Genomic DNA, 24873 nt, shown 5'->3' with positions numbered 1-24873 from the left:
ACCCTAGTGCTCAGGGGGGACCCCTAGCTCTCAGAGAGGACCCCTTGTGCTCAGTAAGGACCCCTAGCTCTCAAAGAGGACCCTAGTGCTCAGTCCAGACCCCCTAGTGCTCAGGAGGGACCCCTAGCTCTCAGAGAGGACCCCTAGTGCTCAGTAAGGACCCCTAGCTCTCAAAGAGGACCCTAGTGCTCAGTCCAGACCCCCTAGTGCTCAGGGGGGACCCCTAGCTCTCAGAGAGGACCCCTAGTGCTAAGTAAGGACCCCTAGCTCTCAAAGAGGACCCTAGTGCTCAGTCCAGACCCCTAGTGCTCAGGAGGGACCCCTAGCTCTCAGAGAGGACCCCTAGTGCTCAGTAAGGACCCCTAGCTCTCAAAGAGGACCCTAGTGCTCAGTCCAGACCCCCTAGTGCTCAGGGGGGACCCCTAGCTCTCAGAGAGGACCCCTAGCGCTCAGTAAGGACCCCTAGTACTTAGTGAGCACCTTTAGTTCTCAGCAAGGACCCCCTAGTCCATAGCTATCAGTGGACAGATCACTCCTGCTCTGAGGTTCCTGCAACTCCTTTCAGGAGGGGAGAGGCCACATGGGAAATGCAGACCAGAGGGTTAGAACAGAGGGATCCAGGTGGGTTTAAGGGGTTTTCCCAGTTACGTTACCCTGAGGCCCCATGGGGGTCAGGCAGACAAGCTTCTTGGGGGGGATTTCAGTGCTCAGAGCCCCCTTGGTGGGCTCCCTGGACAGTTTTCAGCTAAGCTGCACACATTTGCTCCCTTGACCCTCCTTCCTTTTTCTTTGTGCCCCTTCTCTTGGCAGTCTCCCGACAGGCTTCTGTTTTCTAAACCACAGCCAGTCTGGTCCCCAATTTTGTGATTGGGCTTCAAGTCACACCTTTATAGTGGCTGGACTCTCAGAAGGCTCGGAAAGGGGGCTGGGGCCAGGTTCATATCTAGTCTCCGCCCCATCTTATCCTGACCACACTTGCCCTGCAAACAGCAGGGGAGTCATGCATGCAGCAGTCTCAGAGAACCAGATGGAAGCTACAGATTTGGCCATGATACTTGACAAAGGAGACTGTTCTTTAGGAAGAGGAGTGGGGAGCGGGGGGCTTCCAGCGGGAGCTGCTGATGGGGTCCTGTTAAGAGGCTCCCCTGGGGGCATCTCTTGGGGTCTTTTTCAGCTGTATGCAAAGACAGACAAGATGAGAGATGCAGGGCAGTGCCTACCTGGGTCTGTGGCCATCCTCAGTGCCTACCTGGGTCTGTGGCTGAGCACCCAGTGGCCTCTAGCTGGGAAGGAGCAGGGTTGGGCTGTGGGGGGTGGGAGTACGTAGAGGAGGAAGAGCTCAGGCTGCAGTCCCAGGTGAACTGAGGAGCCTGGGGTGGGTTGGGGCAGAGACTACAGGAGAACGTTCCAGGACTTTAAGGATAGAGGGTAGGCCTTGGTGCTTGAGTCTTACAGGGTCAGGGAGGACAGCATGGTGCCAAGGAGTAAGTTCTGGCTTTGGGAGACTTCTCTAAGCCTCACTTTTCTTATCCAAGACGAATACTGCCTGTTTGCCAAGAATGAGACAGAAGTGGGCCACTCTCATTATTTTTAGGCTTCTTGTAGATTAAAAAAAATGCCGAACAAGCTCACAAAAAAAATTGTGTCATATTTCAATGGTTTACACTTAGCAAATTGCATTTTAAACATCCAAACTTCCAGAAGGTCTGTACATGATGACTTTCATAAACGGGAAGCTGGGACCGAATGGCCCTCCACTGCAGCCCCCGGCCCACCTGACCCCAGTGGCAGTCCCTGTCCTGAGCGGGTAGTGACCATACAGTGGAGGCAAGCCCTCCTGGGATGTCTCCTGGCTGCAGAGGATGCCCTGCCTGCAATGTTCTCCACACCCCCCACCCCTTTGACCAGCTTTTGTTTGTCGTTTGAACCTCAGCTGGGCGCAAATCTCTCCAGGATGCTGCCGATCAGGCTGGGTTTGGGGCACTCCCCCAGGCCCCCTCTGCCCAGTGCTCTCCTTAGCATAGTGCTCAGCGTTCTAACATCTGTTCCCTGTCTGTGTCCCTCACTGACTGTGGGCCCCCTGAGGACACACACTGCACCTCTCATTTTGATATCTTGGGCCCCTAATTCACGGAATGCCCTCATCAAGGATTACTGAATGAACGAGGGAATGAACCAATGATTCAATCAGTGAGGTCCTCAAGAGTGGCGCTGCGTGCTGCTGGTCTCCCCCTTGGATCCTTCCAGCCACGCACCCACGCCCCACATTCAGGCCTGCTCTGCATCTTCTCCCCCTGGTGCAAAGCCTAGAACACTCCCCATTCTTTGCTGTCCCTGGGGAATGGCTCAGCCAGTGTGGGAGGATAATGAGGGGGAGAGAAGGCAGCCCAGCAGGTTCCAGGGTTTTAAGGCTCTGGGGGGGGGGCACACTGGACTCTGCACCAGGCCTGGCTCTCTGGGGGGTCTGCCAGGTGAGGAAGGGGCCTTGGAAGGGCTGTCAGCACATCCGCTATTTGCTTGTGAAGAGGGGCAACCCGGAGGCCAGTGGGGAGCTGTGATGCTGGGCGCGGGTTCCTGCAGGACCGGGCTGCTCCTTCCCACTCTCCCACCTGCACTGTCTACCTGTGAGAGCCGGGGCAGGGACGCCGCGGCTGAGGAAGCCGCGGCTGAGGAAGCCTCAGTCGCTGCTCCTGTCCCTGCAGGACCCTGACCGGCTGTGCGCTGCCTCGGCAGCCACACCTAACCCCCTGCAGTGCCGGCCTCCGGGCCTTTGTGCCTGCCGCTCCCTTGTCCCGTTATTCTCTCCATTCTCCCTGACCTGTGAATTGCTCCTCATCCTTCAAGATCAGCTTACGCGTCCCCTGAGGTGACAGCCCGCTTGGCCAGACTTCTCTCCCGGCTTCCTAGTTGCTCCGCAGGGATCTTTACAACCGGCTCCTCCTGTTGTCGCTATTCACTTACACACGGGTCTCTGCCCGGGTCCCTGATGGGCCGCACAAGCATCTCACCTCTCTGGATTCTCAGCACCCCGGCGGAGGGGGCAGTCCTGGCATGCCCTGGAGGCTGAGCAGGCGCCCAAGGGTGGCTTGTGCTTTGTGACGTGAGCAGGCGAGTCTATGACCGGGTAGTGTGCACCGTGAGTGCTGAGAAACACAAGTTCACGAAGACATGAGCGTGCACATGTGCATGCACCCCCCAGATGCACGTGGCAGCCCAGCGCCCCTCCTTGCCCACCCCCCCACACGCAGGCAGAGAGAGGCCTCAGCCGAGCCGGGTTTCCTGTCCCTCTCTCCCCCGCCTCCCCCTTGTCACTCAACTGCCTGCCGGTTCCTCTCATGCTAATGAGAGGAAGCTTTGGCCAGAGAGAAGCTTGGAAAGGAAGTCTTTGAAATGGAAATGTTATGACAAAATGATGGATTGTTTTCTGAGCTGTGCAGTTGGTTTCTTGCTGGCGGCAGCAGAAGGGAGGATATAACTGAACCGGGAGTGGTAGAGGTTGCCCCTTGTCAGGAAGCCCGAGGCAGCAAGCCAGGCAAGCAAGACCCACTCCCAGAGCTGGAGGTGGGCCGTGGGGATGTGGGCTGAGGGACAGTGGCCCAGGGCACGCAGAAGGGCATGGCTGAGGCTGCTCCCCCTGTCCTCTGTCCCCCCCCCACCTCAGGGCATGCAGCAGCTTCCAGCTGAGAACAGCAGGGTCTGACCTTCTGCCAGGCCCTACCTAGCACCCTGCAGGCCTGGCCTCTGGGCCTTTGCATAGGCCATTCCCTTTGCTGGAAGCCCTATCCACTGCCTCCAACCTGGGAACTGCACCTTCTCCTTCAAGACCGGCTTAAATGTCACCACCTCTGAGAAGACCTCTACTGCATGTGATGCCCACCTTACCCAGACCCTCCAAATCTCAGCAAGACCTGCTGACTGACCCCTGGCTGCTCAGTTTACTGGGGGCTACTTAGAATTGTCCCTGTCTTATTTATTAAAAAATAGTTTTCGAATATGTACCGTGTATGAAATATTGTCCTCTGCACCGTGTCCCTCAATAAACACGACAGATAGAAGCCTCCACTCTCACGGTGCTCTGCGGGGACACGGATGATGGAGATAGTACATGTGTTCACTGCGTAGGGTGTGGGATGGTTTTGGCTACCATGGGAGAAAGTAGAGAGGGTTCATGAATGCCTGAGAAGAGCATAGGCTTTAAAATGAGGTGGGCAGGACAGGCTCCACGAGAAGGTGACATTTGAACAAAGACATGCAAGAGAGGGTAAGGCATGCGGGTATGAAAGAGGGATAAGCATTACAGATAGAAGGAACAGCGTGTGAAGACTGATCAACACCTAACAAACAGAAGTTACGGATAAATACGGATACATTATTATTTGCTTACACCTCTTACCTTTCTGAGATAACCCTTTGAGGGCAGGGGTCACATCTCGATCCTTCTGAATCCTTCATAGCACTTAGTGTTTGACACAGCGTAATTGTTCAGTGGATATGTGTTGAATGAATAAACAAACTCCATTCTAAACTACACAGGGTGAGGGCTGCCCAGAGTCAGCTCTTGTCCTGGAGCGCCCTCTAGTGAGCTAATTTCAAATGCCAGCTTTGTACATCTTCAGAGTTTTGCAACATTCTTTCCATCCTAGGCCAGGGTCGGGGTGAAGGTGGGGCCCCGCAATGGCCAACCAAATCACAGAATTTACTACTAAGTCCAGGGCACAATGTCAGCTTCTGCAGGAGGCACAGACACAGGGGGCATGGTCCCTGCCCTCAAACCCCTCGCTGGCTAGCCTTCCCCTTCTCTGTTTTCAGGTATCCTCCCGCTCCGATCTTTCTGGATCATCTGTAATCCCAGGATTACATTTTGAGCTAGAGCTGGCCAGGCGAGGATGTGGCTGCTGTGTGTGCAGAGGGGCTTGGGGACGGCATTGGCCCTTCCAGGGGGTTAGGACTGGCCTTCACCCAGAGGAGTTATGGCTCTGGGGAGCCTGGGCAGCAGGCAGGGTCCGCTGAGCTAGACACTCCCTTGATCCTCAGGGCTGGGGCTAGGGCTAGATGAGATGCAGCCCAAAGTTGTCTCCCCGCTCTGGCTGGTCCTTTTGGAGGACTGCTCATGGCCCTGGACACCTCCTCTGGGCTGGTGGCCTTGGTCTCCTCTGCACGACTCTGAAGTTCCATCTATAGGTGTTGAGCTCCCCACACCTTTTGTTCTTGCCCTGTCCTCTGGCCCCAGCCATGAAACCTGAGAGCCCCTTTCTTTCCCAGGGCTCTGTTTAGCATTGAGACCAGAATAACTGTGTCCTTAGAACTTTTATTTTTAGGACGTCTGAGAGGGAAAAAGGAGCCTCCAGAGAGGCTGCTCTTGTGTTGGGGAGGGTCCTGGGCAGGGACCAGCCATACCTTCCATACTTTCTGCAGCTTTGAACTGTTGCCTGGGAATTTCTGTAAGCCTGGCCCTCCCGGGGGAGTGCCAAATCTCAGCCACAGTTCCTGCGTCAGCTCCCCCCCGGGGTGGGGGGGACATTTCTCATCCAAGAGCATCATTCATTAACAATGAAGTGCCCCCGGGACTCCCTGAGTCGCCTTGGGGGCCAGTCTCTCGGCCTCAGCTCCTGAGACAGTGAGGCAGGCGGCCCCACGCTGAAGCGATGTGGGGGCCAGAGCTCTGGTACCTGGGCTATGGCCCTGCTGGGTTTGGATCATGTGCAAAGAGTAGAGAATCCCCAGGCACTTTTCTGAGTCTGCACATGCCCAGGGCGTGGCCACAGGCCACTCCGGGAGACATAAGCCAGTTGGAACCCGAGAAACCATTGCCTTTGGCCTGAGAGTCAGTCAGATGGATCAATGAGCAGGCTGGGGCAGGCACCCTGTAGATGTTCTACTCACTTGGTGGCAGTTGGACTAGAGGTTTGGACTGGATCCCAGGGACTGATGTAGGCCCATGCTGCCCATGGGGGGCTCCCTGGCAAAGATCACCAGGCACTTGAGCCTGTGTCTCCCCGACCCCTTGTGCTCTCTGACCACCTTGTGACCTGGTGTGGTGTCCTAAAACAGATCACCAGCAACGGGGCAGCTTAAACAATAGACATTTGTTTCTCAGGTTCTGGAGGCTGGAAGTCCAGAGATCAAGGTGCTGGTAGGGTTGGTTTCTCCTGAGGCCTCGATCTGTGGCTTCAGGGGGCTGCCTTCTGTACACACACCCCCCTCACGTCTCTTCCTCTTCTCATAAGGATACCAGTTGTCTTGGATCAGGGCCCCACCCTTATGACCTCACTTAACCTTAGCTATCTCTTTAAAGGCGCATCTCCAAATGTAGTCCCACTGGGGACTGGGCTTCAGCATATCGAGTTTGGAGGGACAGTTCCATCTCTTACAAGTGGCATCCTGGAAGGGTGTCCTCCCCTCCCCCACTGTGCCTGTCACCTCCATGCTGCCCTGCTGCTCATCAGTCCTGCTCCATTCGGCCCCCAAAGCAGCCCCTCCCCCAGGGCTGCAGCTGCCCTGACTTCTCCAAACCCCCCAGCTCGTTCTGAGGGGTACGGGTTCCAGGGGGGGTTCAGCATGACTCCCCAAGCTAGGGCAGAGGAACGCTGGAGAGTCACTTGTCTCACCGGAAGAACCTGAGCAGAGCGATGCAAGAGGGTGACATGGGGGACTCTGTTCTTTCCCATACAGCTGGGGGGCCAGGCCTGAGGTCTGGGACTGATCCCCTGGACATGGGCCTGGGCCTTGTCAAAGTGCCTTCTCCCTTTCTCTCCCATTGGAGATTTACAAAATGTCTAACACTAAGATCTTTGTGTCCCACTGGTGAGTGAAACATGACCTTTGTCCTCAGAGGGTTTTGCAGGGGTGAGAGCTAATTGGGAGCTTCATCGTGGTGAGATTCATGGAGAGGGACCATATTATACGTTTTAAATATTTTGTCCTGTTGTTCTCTCCATTGATTGCAGTGTCCTAAAAAAGGCTGGTAATTCTGAAATCAGACTCCATCTGCCAGATTGTTTCTTACGCCAATGAGTGTCCCAGTTTCTAGGCTAGAAGGTATGGCCCCCGTTCAGTCTGTGCTTCTGAGCCCCTGATGTGGGGCAGGGATCTGAGTGGAGGAAAGGGGGGCAGGCCTGGCACCTGGAAACTGTCCCCACTCGGGGGGGCCCCCAGGCGTGTGCTGTTGGCTCATGGAAGCCTGTCCCTTTCTCAGGCAGCCCTCGGACCTGCGCCCCCTGCTCTGCTGCTCCAGACCAGCCATCTGGACTTCGACATCTTTTGGACAACCTCCAGAGGGCCCCCAGATGCGATGTGACCTTTATAATCGCGACAGGGTCTGTTGGAGGGTCTGCGAGCTGAAGCCAGAGGGCGGCCGAGAGCTGTGACCTACGGGGAGAGTGAGGAAGGGGAGTTGCTACAGGCTGCGGGGTGGGCGACAGAGGCTCACCAGGCACTTGAGCCTGTGCCCAAAGCTGGGCCCGGCAGAGCGGAGAGGGGCAGCCTCCCCACGACTTTCCCTTGAGAATTTGGCAACTTTGGCTATCTCCTTAGGTCTGTGGGTGGGCAGCCCCCTGTGTGTAGGGTCCTGGAGCTGAAGACTCTTGCAGCAGGCTTCACTATAGGGGATGTCAGGGAGGGGGGACCCCAAAAGCTTTCCTTGATGAAATAAGACCTGATTCTCCAGGGTGGGCATTTCCAGAGACTCTCTCACTGGACAGCAGAGGCTGGACCTCCCAGGCGAGTCACCTCTTCTTCGGGAGGTTGGGGGGTGTCTCTGGTAATCACTGATGCCATCGCCACCTGACCCCCTGAAGGGGCTGCTCCCTTGAACTCTCTGGCCCCAGTGTGGGTGCACGACTGTAGCACACGGGCTCTAGGTGACTCAGAGGGGAGTAAACCAGAGCAACACGTCCCTAGACGGCTGGGGTTCAGAGCTGTGCCGTGAACCCACTCTGTCTCCTGACTGATTTCTTTTTAACGGATATGATTGCCGTGGCATTGAATTAGCACAAACTTAGTGGCTTGAAATAGCGCAAATGTAGTTCTGGAGGTTGGAAGTCAGTGAGCTAAAATTGAGGTGTCAATAGGACTGCCTTCTTTTGGGGAATTCTAGGAGGCAATGTTGTTGCCTCTTCCAGCGTCCATGGGCTGCCAGCATTCCTTGGCTGGCGGCCTCATCACTCTGACCTCTGCTTCCATTGGCACATCTCCTGACCCTCTGGAACCCCACATCTTCTGCCTCCCTCTTGTAAGGGCCCTTGTGATTACATTGGGCCCATCCACATAATCCAGGATAATCTCACCACCTTGAGATCCTTAGTCACATCTGCAAAGCCCTTTTTGCCATGTTAAGGTAACATATTCAAAGGTTTCAGGGATTAGGATGTGGGCTTTTTTGGGGGGCCATTATTCTGCCTCCCACGTCATCCTATTGCCCTCACTCTGAAGTGCATATCGAGTTCCGCTCGATGAGGTCCAGATCCAAGAGAGGGAGGTTCTAGTAGATGTGGGGGCTCCCCCTCTACCTGCCCAAGACCGTCCTCCTTGGATAACTGATCAAGAGTCCACTTCCTTCAGAGCACATCTTGCCCTTATCCTCTGGGGGTGACTTTTCTCTATGGTTTTTGTAGGACAAGCTCATTGGAATACCATCTAGTACTCCTGACATTGGCACCCCAAACCACAGGAGAATGATCTTCTTATGAAAACTCAGAGAGCCGAGGGCTAAGATGTCATAGCCAGATACTTGTCTGCCCAAATCCCAAATCCCGCCCAGCCTACCAAGCCTCGCTGTCTTCTTTACTGAGAATTGTTTCTATGAAGGGAGGGAGAATATTTTGGGGAAAGGGCACCAGTGTGGAGGAAGGGAAGGAAGGAGCCATCTCCAAAACTTGGAATTGCTGAGACCCAGAGGTCCCTTTGAGGTCCCAGGGTTGTTGCTTGGGCCCCTCTGGGGGCTGGACTTGATTTCAAGTGGCCAGGGAGCATGTGGTCACTGAAGTCAAGAGTCTAGGGAAGATGGTACTGCCTTGACACTAAGTTTTAGGGAAATAAATAGAAGGGCCTTGTACTCATGGTAGGCTAAAATTGTATAGAACTTCTTTCACTTAGAGGTGGGACTGTCTTGATATAGAAGCAAGTTTTTAAAAGTTGAGATAAATTGGAGGCTGTCAGACAGGGTTCAGCTCCGACCCTGCCATTCATTAGGCTCTGTGATCTTGACTTTTGCAGGCCTCAGTTTCTTCAGCTGTAAAATGGGAATATAAGAATTTATCTGCTGAGGACAGAAATAAGGAAAGTGAGGGAATGAATGTGAGAGTGTTTTGTACAAAGGGGTATGCTACGCGGGGATGCTACTGTTATTAGGGGAATGTGAGCAGGCTAGGGAGCATTCAACAGCAGGAGTCCAGGGACCAGGAATACAGTTGCCCCTTGAGACAGCCGTACCTGTGGCAGAAAACCCGGTGGTCACACTGGTCCAGGAATTGAACCATCGTGGGAGACCTTATATTTTCATGTGGTGAAAAGACTCACAGCCTTCCCCACCATGTGCTTTTCTCATTCTGACCATCCCCTCCTCTGGACCAGCTCCACTTTGGCAAATACTGTCTTATGAAATGCTTTTCCCTGTGTGGTTGACGGCCTCCCAAAATGGCTCCCAGTAACCCCTGCCTCCATGGATTCAATCGCTTGTGTAAGCCCTCCCCTGGAGTGTGGGCTGGAGTTCGTGTTGCAAACAGAAAACCCAAAGCGATGGACTATCCCTTCCAAGGTTGTTTTGCAAAGACAAGCAACACTCGCACTTGCTCACTCGGAGGAAGCAAGCTGACCTGCCTATGAAGAGATTCAGATGATAAGGAACTGATGGTGGCTTCCAGCCAACAGCCAGAGGGGAACTGCCCCCCTCAGTCCAATGGCTCCTGCTGATGGTCACTTGAGGGAGCTGAGAGTGGACCCACTCCCTTTTGAGCCTTAAGGTCACTGCAGCTCCAGCTGACACCTTGTTCAGCTGCATGACAAACTGGGAGCCAGTGGATCCGACCAAGCTGAGCCTGGACTCCTGACCCACAGAAACCCTGAGACAATACATGCATGTTTTGAATTGCTAAATGGGGGGGGGGGCAATTTGTTACACAGCCATAGATAGCTAATGCACACTATAAAGTGGTATTCAACACTAAGGACTTGCAGTATCATTATACTTTTTTTTTTAAAGATTTTATTTATTTATTTGACAGAGAGAGACAGAGAGAGAGGGAACACAAGCAGGGGGAGTGGGAGAGGGAGAAGCAGGCTTCCCACTGAGCAGGGAGCCCAATGTGGGGCTCGATCCCAGGACCCTGGGATCAGGACCCGAGCCGAAGGCAGACGCTTAACCAACTGAGCCATCCAGGCACCCCTATCATTACACTTTTAATTTAGTGAATACACCTGAACACTTACTCTGTGCCAGGCACATGGTATCAGGGTTCTGAGACTCTGGAGATGAGCCAGACAAGACCCCGCCCTCCAGGGGCTCCCAGTGGAAGGGGACAGGTACACATGGGATAGGCAAGGTGAGATCAGAGCAAGCTTCATGGAGGAATGAGCATTTGGAATGTCTTGAGGGATGGGTAGGATTTCAAACGGCAGAAATAAGGTGCCTGGGTGGCTCAGTCGACTGAACGTCTGACTCTGGTTTTTGCTCAGGTCATGATCCTAGGGTCATGAGATGGAGCCCCACATCGAGCGCCGCGCTCAGCATGGAATCTGTTTGGGATTCTCCCTCCCCTGCTCCCTCTGCCCCTCCCCCTGCTCTCTCTCTCTGTCTCTAAATTAAATGACCAAAATCTTAAAAACAAGAAATAAGGTAAAGAGTATCTCTCACGGGGGAAGGGACAGAGGTGGTTCAAAGTGTTTTCAAGCATGTGACACTGAGCTGACCACAGAGGAGAAAAAACTGGGCAGATTTAGCTCCTCTTTTTTGGATGGGGTTAGCACTAGGCAAAATTGGAGGGAGGATGCCTCTTCCCACAGCTTTCTAGCAATGACAAGAGCACAAAATGGTCAGGCTAGCAGGGGAGTTGTCCTGTATGGAGGGAGGTGTGGAGGAAGAAGGAGGGGACCCGATGGCTCTGGCTGCCTCCTGGGTTCAGTCATCCTGGCTCTCCTGAGACAGCCCTGTGTGAGGAGAGGTGGTTTGGGGGCACAGGAGAAGCATTGATACCTACTGCTGAGCCCCTGGCTTCCAGTCCTGCTTGGCCACTTGCTTGCTGGAGCATCTTGGACAAGTGATGACGGCACTGCCTCATATATAACGTGGGCTCATGACACGTCCTACCTCATAGCGGGTCATGAACCTTAAGCTGACTCATTTACACCAAACGCCTTGGAATAGGGCATGGCATGCACTGAATGTAATTTACACTGTTATTTTTCAAGGGACATGATCTGCTCTTTGCAACATCCCTCTTTCTTTCTCTTACTCTTTTCCTTCTTTCATCTGTGGAGCATCTGCTGTGCACCAGACGCCATGTGGGGATGGTAACGTTAAAAGGGCACAGCCGTGGCTCTGGAAGGGTTTGCAACTCACTGGTGAGTTTTCATTCTAGATCTTACCCACCTTTCACATGTCCGTTGAGCATGAACCTGTCACCATCCACCTGCACCCTACTTTGCACAGGACCTTTTACTGTTTGCTAAGCAATATCCTGTATTATCTATTGAATTCCTCCAATCCCTTGGCTGGTGGATGACTGCCCCGCTGGGTCTTGCAGCCAGTGCAGGGCGTGGGTCTCCCCACTCTCCAGGGCAAACAGAACACAACCCAGCCAAAGGAATCCAGTGATGCCTAAAAGGGAAGCATCTGCTCTTGCAGAGTGTGCTTGCAGAGTTTTGTTTCCTGGGGGAGTGGGGCAGACATGGAGGGGGCGGTCGGCAAGCTTGGGGCCCCTGTGCTCCCAGCAGAGGAAGGGCAGCAGGTGGGTGTCATCTTGCTGGAAACCGCCTTTGGTGCTGGGCTGCCTGTTCTGCCTCCCTGCTCTGTCCCACGGCCCTTCTTACGCCCCACAGGACCAAATGCTTCTCCGTGTCCCTGGGAAAGGACTTCAGGGACGGGTGTGTGTGAGCGAGGCCAGTGGTGTAGAGTGTGCGGAGTTAATTCTTGACTTCAGGGCTCCTTTACTGGGACTGCAAGGCAGGAACCAGTCTGTTAAGAAACTCCAAAACATGACTCAAGCATCTGAATAAAAACAGCTTCATTTTACAAGTCTTGAGTGGGAGCTGTTTCCAGAACCCACGCGGGCTCTCCGCTGAGATGGTGGCACACCAACCAGCCTGGCGAGCTGGGGAAGGGGGGTGGGGCCCGCCCTCTGGGGACTTGCCTTGTACCCCCAGCCTCCCCCCACATGCTGGCTGCCTCCCCTCCTCCCCTTCGCACCCACTCCTTGCCTGTCACGTCTTCCCCTCTCCTGTTCACACTCTCTGGCCTGAGGAGGCAGCAGCAGGGAGGGAGGGGACCCCTTCTCTTCCCTTCCCCTCTCTAATCCTTGACCCAGCCATGAGGGGCAACTCTGCAGCATGGCAGGCAGGGGGCTCCACGGAGGCCTAGCCACTGAGCCAGGGACATGGTGTTGTGGGTGACCACGTATCCTCTGGCATCCGTGCTGGTGGCTGTCTCTTTTCCTAGCTGTGTGACTTTGGCCATGAGACTTAACCTCTCTGACTGTTTTCTTCATTTGCAAAGGGGAGATGATAATTTTTATGGATTGAATTTCCCTCCCACCCCACCCCCAAAAAGATATGTTGGGGTCCTAACAATATCTCAGAATGCGATCTTATTTGGAGATAGGGTCCTTACAGAGGTAATCAAGTTAAAATGAAGTCATTAGGGGGCTCCTGGATGGCTCAGTCATTAAGCGGCCGCCTTCAACTCAGGTCATGATCCCCGGGTCCTGGGATCGAGTCCTGCATTGGGCTCCTTGTCAGTGGGGAGCCTGCTTCTCCTTCTCCCTCTGCTCCTCCCCCTGCTTGTGCACGCTCTCTCTCTCTCAAATAAATAAATAAATAAATAAATAAATAAATAAATAAAATCTTTAAAAATAAAATAAAATGAAGTCATTAGGGTGAGCCTAATCCAATATGACTGGTGTCCTTATAAAAAGGAGGGAATGTGGGCAAAGAAACAGACTTGAAAGGGAGATGATGTGAAGAAATTAGAGGGAAGAAAGGCATCTGTACACCAAGGAACCAACCTGCCGACACCATGACTTTGGAATCCTAGCCTCCAGAACTATGAAACAATCCATTTCTGTTGTTTGAGCCACACGGCCCGTGGTCCTTCGCTATGGCAGCCTAGCATAGTAATGCAATAAAACTCACCAGAAGATGCAGAGTAAACATCTGACCCCCAGGAAAGGCCAATTCCCCATGGTGTCTAAGGGAGAGGCCCCATTTTCTCTCAGAGCAGATGCTCAGTTACTGATAAGCTGTGTTGGCCAGAATTGCTCACGGGAGACAGCTGTGGTATCGGGGAGAGCCTGCAGGCTCGGGGTTCTGCTCCACCGATGCCTAGATGGTGAGACTCGGCAAGTCACTGACTTTGTCAGAATTTCTGTTTTATCACCTCCAGAATGGGACAAATGCCAAAACCCTCCTGAATACCTCACAGGGTTCTCGTGAAGTTCAAAGGAGATAAAAACACACCCGGAATGATTTATAAATAAACCCCACGGCATTGGTTACTGCTGTCGTTAATCCTGGGATTGGAGGGGATTCTGAGAACGCAGAGAAGTATCCAGGGAAGCATAGAGGTAGACATTCCTACTTTGCGGGAAAATGTGAGACTCTCTTAGGGGCCCACAGTGATTCCTGGTACTTACTGTCCCATCCTGAATTCAGGTATGCTGCAACCAAGTGGCAACAAGGGCCTTGCTTACATTTTGAACAATTATTGGAGATCCCACATGAGGGGAGACATCTATTTATTTAGTGCCTCTTCTATGAAAGGGAATTTATAGATGATGTCTTATTTGATTCTCTTGACATCTCTAATAGTCACAAAGAGCCCCAATTTACAGTTGAAAGGATTGGGTCTCAGAGAGTTTGAATACGTTGGTCACAGTCACACAGCAAAACTGGGATCTGAACCCAAGGCTGTAGAACCAGGGCTCCTTCCACATACGGACTCTCCAAATTCAACACGGTGATATCTGCTTTGTGCTTCCTTAGCAAGTAAAGTGATCCACACCTAATTTCCTTTAAAAAAAAAAACAAAACACCCACCTATTATTAAAACCGTTGAACTTGAGCATTTCACTTACAGATGAGGCTTCAGAGAAAATCCTAACAAGCCTCAAGACATCTGAATACCTCTTTCCTCTCCAAGTAACTATTTTTAATCTTTAGTCTTTCCCCTCTTTTTCCCTCCTTTATCCAGCTTCAAAGGGAAGGCTGCAGCCCATTGCTCTTCCTACTCACTTACTGAAGCTTTTTAAAAAAGCCGCTTCTGTTTCCAACATGCTGGACTTCAGCACCCCTCACCTCCCCCCCCTCCAGCCCCGTAGCTCCCAGGCCACAAACCTTCTCTTCCCGTCTGTGCCCCTCTGTTGTCCCAAAGAAGAGAGAGAGAGCCACAGGCCCTGCCTCCTTCTCTATCCCTTGCAGTGAGGTCCCCACTGTCTCCAAGATGAGGCAGATGATGCTGTCCTGGGAAATGTAAACCCTGTTTTCCCTTTCCCCACCCAAAGGGAAGCATCGTCTTATTTTGTTCTTCAGGACCAGAAGGGACCATCTTTCTCCCTCTGCTCCCTCTGCAAGAGCTCCCTCCCAGACCAGAATTTGTGTCCAGCACTGGTAGGACCCCCGCTCCCTGCCCCAGGGCTTTAGATTCTTTCCCAGTTGAATGTGGTAACACGCTTCCCAATGGGGCTGAACATGGTGGTGAAACTGAGCTTTAATTACTCCCTCAGTTCTGTGGGCTTTGTCCCAGGACTGGCTAGAACATGGGGCTGCTTTCCCTCCAGTGTGAATGAGCCAGGGAGCAGGAGGGGCGGCTTGCTCCCCATTCATAGGGAGAGCTCTAATTCACAGAGAGGCCATTTCTCTTCCCCAAGGGCAGACACTGATCTTGGCCAGTTCTGTAACCCCAGAGCCATTTTGGGCATCTGGCCCACAGCTGGAACTTGGAGAATGTTTGAGGAAAGAATGAGCATGCTGTCTATACCCCCAAGAACGTGAATCGGGGACAAGGTGACTACTCCTTACCTTCTGCTGCTTGGGATCTCGGAAAAAATTGAGAATTCAGGCCTGCATGGAAAATTCTGTGCCAGGAAGTTACTTCAACCCAAAGTCTCCAGGTAACTGGGTCATAAGTATTATCATTTTGGGGCATGTGGGGGAAGTCGGGAGCCTCTAACTCGGCCCTCCTATGGCCTCGGCTCTGCCTTGGATTGTTCCCTTGTTTCTCTACCTCCTTCCTTTCCTTCACTTGTTGAGCATCTATTATGCACCAGACGCTGGGCTGGGCTTATCACATGGAAAAGGTACAGCCATGGCCCTTGCACGGTTTCCAAGCTCTGAGGGACTTTTTATCCTTGGTTCCATCTACCTCTATCTGACCTTCAACATGTTTTACCTTTGCTAAGGAACTTAATGTATTATCTTACGTGAGTCTCACAATAACCTTGGGAGCTTGGTGTTATTTATTATTTGTGTTGTTTTTTTTCCTGCTCTATTTATATTTATTATTTCTGTTAGCAGTAGAACAAGAGGGTGGTGGTGGGAAGGAGGGGGCTCAGCCACGGCCCCTCAGGCTCAGAAGAGCAGGAGATCCAGCCCAAATTCCTAACGAGGGTCGCTGCCATTCCCTTGGCGTGCATCTGACTGGCACCTCAGCCGTGGGAGTAAAATAGCATTCATTATCCGGTGACATTTCACGGGCAGCTTTTTGCCTCTGCTCCCCCTGAGAGGCACTAACAAAAGCTTGTCTGATCTTCCCTTTACCCATCCCCCCAGGTCCCTGCCACCCCCCCGCCCCACCCCGCCCCATGCCTTTTCATCCGCACCTTTGAGGGCAAACGTTCTCCTGTCTCTAGGATTTGGCTGGGTAGACACTGTGGTCTCTGGGGGGAGACCAGGGTGGCTTTATTCCTCTCACTTCAAAGAGCCTTTGGAGGCTCCACTCCACAGGGGGAATGCATTTTATTTTTTAGGAGGCTGGAATCAGCTGTTGAGAGGGGCAAGGGGCATCTTGGATGTCCCCTTCCCTCCTGTCCTCCCCCCAGTCCCCCCAGTCCCCTCAGTCCCCCGGGACCTAAGAGAAAGGGAGGAGGGGGAAGGTGGGCCTTGTCACTGGTGGGCGGGCTGCTGCTGTGAGATGATCTGAGCAGGACTTCCAGGGAGAGGGGCCTGCTGAGGGCCTGGGCAGGGGGAGCATGAGGAGAGCAGTTCAAACTGCCCCAGGAGGCTGGACTGCCAGGATGCTTGAGAAGGGTGGCCTTCTGGAGGTCAGGTGTTGCCCTGGAAAGCTGCAAAGCGGTCTACAACCTTCACAGCCAGGTCTTCAGAGAGAGGGACATCCTGAGTCCCCTTGGCCTCCTTTAATCCCATCCACCAGACAGAGCAGCCCCCCCGGGGTGGGGGGAGGAAGGGAGCTTTCTCGCTACTGGCTGGGAGCATGCTCCAGGCCAGGCTTCCCCTGTGCCCCTTTCCAGCTGCCCCCCAGGCCCCAGAGCCGCCCCCAAATGCTTCAAGGGTCACCTGCAGTCACTCCTCATTAAGGAGTAAGGGGAGGGTAGGGGTGAGGAGAGGGAGAGGGTAGGGGTGAAGGAGAACAAAATCTTACCAGGCCGAGAGAGTGGCTTAGTTTGATCTCTTTAGGGTAATTGGGAGGGAGAGATTGAAGGGATCATTTGTTTGTTTGTTTGTTTGTTTTTAAAGATTTTATTTATTTATTTGACAGAGAGAGACACAGCGAGAGAGGGAACACAAGCAGGGGGAGTGGGAGAGGGAGAAGCAGGCTCCCCGCAGAGCAGGGAGCCCGATGCGTGACTCGATCCCAGGACCCTGGGATCATGACCTGAGCTGAAGGCAGTCGCTTAACCAACTGAGCCACCCAGGCGCCCTGAAGGGATCATTTGTTAATTCAACAAATATTTACTGAACACCTGCTATGTGCTATGATAGGCCCTGGGAATATAGTAGTGGGACCAGACAGACCCAAATCTCTACCTTTTGGATCTGACATTTTTGTGAGGAATTATCAATAATAATTAGATGCAAAGGTGATTATATGTATATATGTATATTTGTTTATTTTTGGTTGGACGATGATAAGGCCGTGACCTGGGGGCTGCCACGCTCCCTGTCCCACAGAGAGCATCTGCCTCGAGAGCCGTGACAGCCATCCAGCAGAGGGAAGCAGAGAAAGGCAATGGACAGGAGGGACTCGAGCTCCGAAGGGGGCAGTTTTTGAGACCCCAGATTCAGCTACAGTCTGTTCTCATCCTGAATTTCTCCATCACGGGAGCTGATAAAGTTTTCTCTCTTGTTTCGTTTGAGTTAGATTTCTGGCACCTGCCACGGAAAGTAGCCGGCTGGAACGCATTCCTGCACGAGCGTGTGCACCCTCGGGAGTGCGGAGCAGGTGGTGGGGGAGGGACTGCATCCCCAGCAGAGTGGGGGCTGGGCAGGGCCACCAGGGCTGAGAGAGCGGGCAGGGAGCCTCATGGGTGAGCAGCGTCTGGGGTGGCCGCCGCTCTGGGCCGCATTGCACGGGCAGGTTCACGCCCAGGGTCTGTCCCAGGGGTCCTCCTTAGAGAGTGGCTGAGCTCCTCTGTGTGGCCTCTGCTTGGGTGGCACGGCCCAGGTGAGACCAGTGCAGCGAGTGGTGGCTCCAGCCTCAGCCTCTCTGATGTCCCAGAGCTGCAGGGAATGCTGCCGGCCCGGGTGATGGAGTTACCGCCTCTGGTTTGCATGGGGGTGAAGCGAATTGGGTCTTTGGTCGAGAAAGTGAGGGATGGGACAACTGGAGTGCCATCCATGTCTGGTCACCCTGATTTTGTGCTCCTTGCACTGATACCTATGAAATGATACCGACCTCATAGTGGCTGTTTCAGATGAAATGACATGAGTGCAAAGCCGCCTGAACAGGTAGTTGGTTATTGAACATGATCTTATCCGGTTCATACCCCTTTTCCTTTCCCACATCAGTTAATTCTATTTTTATACTGTCTTTGAAATCTGTGGCCTTCCGCTTAGGGTCACAATCTGATGCAGATTGCCAAGGTGAGTTCTGTCCTTATTCCAGGCAGTGTTAATTGATTGGTCCAAAATGACAGCTTTTATTTATTATTTTTTTAAAGATTTTATTTATTTATTTGACAGAGAGATAGAGAACACAAGTAGGCAGAGTGGCAGGCAGAGGGAGAGGGAGAAGCAAGTTCCCTGCCGAGCAGGGAGCCCGATGCAGGGCTCGATCCCAGGACCCTGGGATCATGACCTGAGCCAAAGGCAGACGCTTAACCCATTGAACTACCCAGGCGCCCCGAAAATGACAGCTTTTAAAGAGCAATCATTCCTTTACTAGTGTGATGCTTTCCCCCATAATCACCTATAGTCACACCCCATCCCCGCTTCCTCCCCACAGCCTGGGGAAGTGGGTGCCATTCTGCCTATTTTTCAGATTTGGAAGTAAGCTCAAAGAGGGTGAGTACGCGTATGACAGGCAAAGAAGCAGGGAGTCACAGGGGCCGTCTCTAACAGAGGGCAGGTCCTGAGCAGCCACTTTGGTGGCCTGCAGAGGTCCTGAGGCATCCCGTTGGCCAGGTTGGGTGAAGGTGGGTGGCTAGGAGGACTCAGGGCCTGCTCCCTGCCGTCGGGCGGGGAGAATCCTGCCACCTTTGCTGTGAGGTCAGAGGTTGTTTTTATTTTATTTATTTTATTTTATTTTATTTTATTTTATTTTATTTTATTTTATTTTAATCTTCATCTTCCACATAAGGAAACTGAGACCCCCATCGAGGCCCACTGAGGCCCGAGTCCTACCATTAGTACAAATTGAGCCAGGTCCTTTGATTCCAAGTCTAGAGAGCTTTCCACTCAAAACAATGAAGTTTATGAGAGCCTTTCTGGTTTATAAAGCATTTTTTAAAGAGAATGAATGAATGCAACAATGACTCCTGACTTGCACTGCTCTTTGCAAAGACAGCCGGCATGATGTGGAAAAGAAAATGGAAGATTTGGAAGCCTTCCACAAGCTGTAGCCCCTCTGAAGATGTTTTTTGTTTGTTTGTTTGTTTCTCTTACATTATTTGCATATTTTTACTGTGAACATTAAAAGAGACCTTTCCCTTCTTTCTATGTCTTTACTCAGCGGCTATAAAATGTGGGCCACACAGTCGGCACTCAGTAAATAGGAACTCACTGAAGGAAGCCTCAGACCTTGCTCTCTTCCTCCCCAGACCTGTCTGGGTCTGGCTGCTGACAAGTCCTTCCCTCCTTGATGGTAGTGAGAGCGCCTTTCACACTTGACCCCCTGGGCAGTGCTGTCCTGTCTGCCCTGACTCTCTTCTTTCCCTTTGTCAGTGAGTCACCTTGGGTGCTCTTCTATAGAAGCAGATCTCATTGCTCCTAACCCTCCAGGGGTAACCACACTGGCTAAAGAAACGGAGTGGCTCCCTTCTGTCCTGCTAGTCTACACCCTTTCTGGCTGGGCCCCAGGAAAAGAAAGGCTGGGGCTGCAGACTCTGGGACTCTATCTTGGCCTCTGGGGTCACTGGCCCAATCTGCCCTGGGGTTTTTCATCCCACCGTTGGCAGCATGGGAAGGTGTGAGGCCAGCACGTGGCTCTGAATATAGAGTCAGAGAGAAAAAGAAAGCAGGGCCTCGGGAGAAACAGCCTCCCTGCTCCCAGAAATGTGCCAAGACCGTCTGTATGACCACAGCCCCAAATATCTCTGCTCACAGGAAGCTGTTCTGGTTAACAGGCAGCATGGTAGGAGACATTTTGGCATCAAAGAGACCTAAATTTAAATCCCTCCCTACTGCTTCCTGGCCGTGTGCCCATGAACCTCTCTGAACCGGTTTCCACATGTGACAAAATGGGGGGAATAATGTTTACCTCGGGTGGCTGATGTGAAGGGCAAATGGTCTCACCCATCTGTGGGGAGAGGTTTTGGTGTAAAAAATTGTGATCATGTGGCTTCCAGAAGGCAGAATGTGGGCATGTGGACTCTTGTCAAAACCACCCCAAGGATGCTTGGGATCCTGGAGAAGAAATTTTTTTTTTTTAAAGATTTTATTTATTTATTTGACAGAGAGAGAGATAGCGAGAGCAGGAACACAAGCAGAGGGAGTGGGAGAGGGAGAAGCAGGCTTCCTGCAGAGCAGGGAGCCCGATGTGGGGCTCGATCCCAGGACCCTGGGATCATGACCTGAGCTGAAGGCAGACGCTTAACAACTGAGCCACCCAGGTGCCCCTGGAGAAGAAATTTTTGCAAGGACTCAGTGTCTATGAGAATTTGTATCACCCCAAATCAGAGTGCCATCACCTTTCTGGCACCTAAGCTTGTGTGATCCTGTAAAAGAAATGCCACACCAGCCAGTGGGAGCAATCTGCTCACCAGGCCACCATCCTGCAACTGGAACCCAGCATAGGGCTTCAGCATGATCCCACATGTGTGCATCTAGGAGTGCCTTGGGACATCTGGTCAACCCCATGTGCTTGGGTGTGAGGGATGGGTAGGGAATTGGAAAGTGGCCTGAAGGAGAGCAACTAGAAAGGAACTTAGAAAATTGTGAGGAAGGCACTCCAAGGCCTAGAACCCTGAGGCTCAGGCCTGGAACAGGAGTCCTGCTTGCCCAGGTCTTAAGGCAGTGATGTCTTATGTAAAGCCCCGGCTCTATGTGACTCTGTGCTAAGTGAGAGCTTGAGGCTAAAGTACAAGAAGGAGATTGGGGTTTTTAGAGCAGGAAGGGACCTTAAGGATAACTAAGTCCAGCTTCTTAGGGCATGCACTCAGGACAACAAGAAGGAAGAGAAGCAGCTTTCTCTCACACGGGGGCATTCGTTAGGCTGTCATGGAGTGGAAGATGTGTGGCGGGGTCTGTGGCTGTAGCTCTGTGTCTTGCAGGGTTGTGTGGAGCTGGGTGTGTTCCAGGATTAGGTGTTGTGGATTGTGTGGTTTGGGCTGTGTGAAGTGGAGCTGGGCAGTGACCTGCGGCCCAGAGGCCCAGAGTTCTTACACTGACTCACCTTTGAGGTATGGCCAGACTTGGGTACCGGGTCAGAGGAAGGCGCAGGCCTCCTTCCTTGAGGGGATGAATGGGGGTGGGCTGGGGGGAACAGAGTAAAAACTTCTTTCTCTGCCTTTTGGGGAATTCCAACTCCACTCCCTCATCCTGGGAGTGTAGTGGGCTGCGCAGGACCCACTCCCAAGAGGGCAGTTTCTCAGGTGAGCCTGCCACAACCACCCTCCTTGGGTGGGCCTAGAATCTGGGCACATGTCTTAGGGCCCTGCTGCTCCCTGCCAAGCTGCCCGTACAGGCTACTAGTCAATTCCTCATGACTCAGTGGGAGCTGAACCTCGAGGCAGGTGGATAGGTCTATTTTCCTGAGGCAGTGCTCTGAGGCCGTGGTGCACACACTTCCCACACTCAGGATCACCAGCCTGTGCATAAACTCAGAGATGGGCCTGGTAAAAAGCACCTGAGAGTGTTTCTGCTTGCCCACTGCCCAAGGAAAGGACTGAGGAGCAAGGGGCCAGGCAGGCTCTGTCTTCCCAGGATGCATGGAGATGCTGGAGTCCCCAGGAAAGAGTGTTCCTGCCCAGAGGTTTGCTGCCTGGATCCTCTGAAAGACAGAGCCCTTGCATCCTTCTCCCTCTAATTCCAGAGCATCCACAAGCAGAAAGAGCACTAGACCAGTAGGTAGGTGTGGGTTCCAGCATCGACTGTGTCACTGTTTCTGGGTAAGTCGCTGTCCTTGGGTTTGTTCATCTACAATGTAAGAATAATAACCAAATCTGTTCTACTGGTTATTTTGAGATGTGGTGAGATACTGTTGGTGAAAGTGCTTTGGAAAATTTATGCAACGTGACACAAGTGTAAGATATTATTATTAAACAACCTGCAGCTCCTACTCATTGCTCACAGCATTCCCCAGCCTTTTAATATGCCTCCTCTTGGGAAGACCAAAGCCAGTGCTTCTTCATCTTTAATGTGGAAATGAATCACTTAGGATCTTGTTAAAATGAGAATTCTGGTTCAGTAGGTCTGTGGTGGGCTCAGATTCTGCATTTCCTTGCTCCCAGGTAATGCCAGTACTGCTGATCTTGGGGACCACAGGCAAGGACCAGAAGGACTCCTCACAGGAAAGGAGAATGAACTCTTGATCTGATCATTGGTTGAGAAAAAACAGCTTAGAAAAAGCAGCAGAAGTATGGGTTTATTCAAACAGCTTGCAGTCCAAGATGGCCTGCTATTCACAAAGGATAAACTCCACTCTGGAAAAACAGAGAGCAAGAGCCAGGGAGCGGAGGGCGAGAGAGAAGCTGTGGGCGTGGGGACAGAGACAGAGAGAGAGAAGGGGAGAGACAGAGAGACACATAGAGAAAAACGGAGAGAGACAAAGAAACACAGACAGGGAGACTCAGGGAGCAAGTAGCCCTGGACAGGTCACTTCCTGGACCTCTCTGTGGAGCAGGCACCGTTGGTCTTACTAAGAGAGTCTGTGCTGCCCATTTTTGAGCCAACACTGTTAAGGATTTTGTGAATTTCACCTGGGAGGTTTTGCTTCTCCTCATTCTCGGTTTCCCGATGGTAGAAGTAGTTAAAGTTGGAGACGATGACAGGCACAGGGAGGGCAATGGTAAGGACCCCTGCAATGGCGCACAGAGTGCCCACAATCTTCCCCCCGGGGGTGGTTGGGCACATGTCACCATAGCCCACAGTTGTCATGGTGACTACTGCCCACCAGAAGCCATCAGGAATGCTAGAGAAATGGGACTCTGGCTCATCCACCTCGGCAAAGTAGATGGCACTAGAAAAGAGGATTACCCCAATGAAGAGGAAGAAGATAAGCAGCCCCAGCTCCCGCATGGAAGCCTTCAGCGTCTGGCCCAGGATCTGCAGCCCCTTGGAGTGCCGGGAGAGCTTGAAGATGCGGAAGACCCGCACCAGCCGGATGACCCTCAGGATGGCTAGGGACATGTTCTGTTGGGTGCTGGGCTCTGTCTCCTGGACCAGCTCCGTGATGAGGGTTGCAAAGTAGGGGATGATGGAGATGATATCGATGATGTTCATGACGTTCCTGAAGAAGTCGGTCTTGCTGGGACAGACCACAAACCGGAGCACCAGTTCGAAGGTGAACCACATGATGCAGGTGGACTCGGCCATGAAGAAAGGGTCAGTGAACATGGTGTGGGAGAGGACTGACTTACTTGTGTTGAGGCTGGGGTCTCTCACCACCTTTAGCTCCCTCTCCTCCCGGAACTCCGGTAGTGTTTCCAGGCAGAAGATGGTGATGGAGATGACCACAACCAGCACAGAGACCACGGCCACGCCCCGGGCAGCACTGGAGCTCTCTGGGTACTCGAAGAGCAGCCAGAACTGCCGGTGGAAGTCATTGGTGGGGAGCAGCGTTTCAGGGTCTTTGATGAAGCCTTCATCCTCCCAGAACTGGTCCATGGCCTCGATCCCCAGTTCATAGAAGGAGATTTCATCAGCAAAGACATCGATGGGGACACTGGCAGGGCGCCGGATTTTCCCACCTGATTGGTAATAATACAGGATTCCATCAAAACTGGGCCGGTTCCTGTCAAAAAAATACTCATTTCTCATGGAATCGAAGAACTGCATCCTTTTCTCCCGGTCTCCCAGGAGGGTCTCAGGGAACTGATTGAGGGTTCTGAGCTGGGTCTCAAATCTCAGCCCAGCAATGTTGATGATCACCCGCTGGTTTCCTTCATTCAGGACCACTGGTTCAGACCCAGGGGAATCGACATAGTCTCCTGGGAGCTTGGAGAAGGCCGTCTCATGGTTGGTGCTGTCACCGATGAGGATCTTCCAGTTGGAGAAGGGGCTGCTCCCAGGCCGGCCTTTTGGGTTGGTTGGGTCAAAGTCTGTGGCATAGCCTGGCTCTTCCTGGGTTTCATCTGAGTTATCGAAATTGACCAGAGCAACCTCCATTTCTTTCCAGCCACACACATCCATCCTAAGGGAGTCAGGAAAGCAGCATGAAGACCCTCAGTCTTCCTGGCCTGCAGCGAACTGTGGAGAGGAGGAAGGTCATCATGCAGGAGCCAGGATGGGCTACAGTGGGCTCTGGATCATTGAGGTGAGATATACCAACGGGTTAAAAAATGACTTACTTTTAGCTGGGGAAGGAACCTCGTGGCTGCTTGGGCACCATTCTTCCCTCGAAAGCCACCTGCACCCCCTTAGCTTGCCTCCACTAATCACTAGGGGAGATCGCAAAGAAGGAGCCTGGCTGAGAGGACAACTCTTCCTCCAGCAAAACAGGGTCTCCCTGCACAACAGCAGAGAGAGGCCATAATGAAAGAGGAAGTTAATATTTCTTAATAACAAAGTAGGTAGTTTGGGATGCCTGGGCGGCCCAGTGGGTTAGGCGTCTGCTTTTGGCTTGGGTCATGATCCCAGGGTCCTGGGATTGAGTCCTACATCAGGCTCCTTGCTCAGAGGGGAGCCTGCTTCTCCTTCTGCCTGCAGCTCCCCCTGCTTGTGCTTGCTCTCTCTCTCTGACAAATAAATAAATAAATCTTAAAAAAAAAAAGCAGGTAATTTTTTATTTGAATGAAGTCCCTCTGTTCTCCCCACACTTTCCCATGTCCCCTCAGCCAGCTTCTTTCTCTTAGGGTGCAAACACTTCTCATCACCTCCGCCATTGCTCTTGGG

The 24873-nt window shown here is 52.6% G+C and overlaps 1 protein-coding gene across 1 annotated transcript; it reads right to left on the bottom strand.

Annotated features, from left to right (window-relative positions):
• Nucleotides 1-22635: 22635 nt before the first annotated feature.
• KCNA10 (potassium voltage-gated channel subfamily A member 10) lies at nucleotides 22636-24171 on the bottom strand. Its single transcript, XM_045895372.1, has one exon. The coding sequence runs from the start codon at nucleotides 24169-24171 to the stop codon at nucleotides 22636-22638; it is 1536 nt and encodes a 511-aa protein (XP_045751328.1).
• Between the last annotated feature and the right edge of the window lie 702 nt (nucleotides 24172-24873).

Source organism: Mirounga angustirostris, unplaced genomic scaffold, assembly GCF_029215605.1.
Source record: "Mirounga angustirostris isolate CCGP_5_RB_7025 unplaced genomic scaffold, mMirAng1.0.hap1 SCAF_4, whole genome shotgun sequence".
Lineage (NCBI taxonomy): Eukaryota > Metazoa > Chordata > Mammalia > Carnivora > Phocidae > Mirounga > Mirounga angustirostris.
The sequence above is the reverse complement of the archived record's forward strand: the minus strand, read 5'-3'. Positions and strand labels throughout refer to the sequence as shown.

What these genes read in the sequence shown, in the direction of transcription:
- KCNA10 (XM_045895372.1), bottom strand. Translation starts at nt 24,171, where the DNA reads ATGGATGTGTGTGGCTGGAAAGAAATGGAGGTTGCTCTGGTCAATTTC.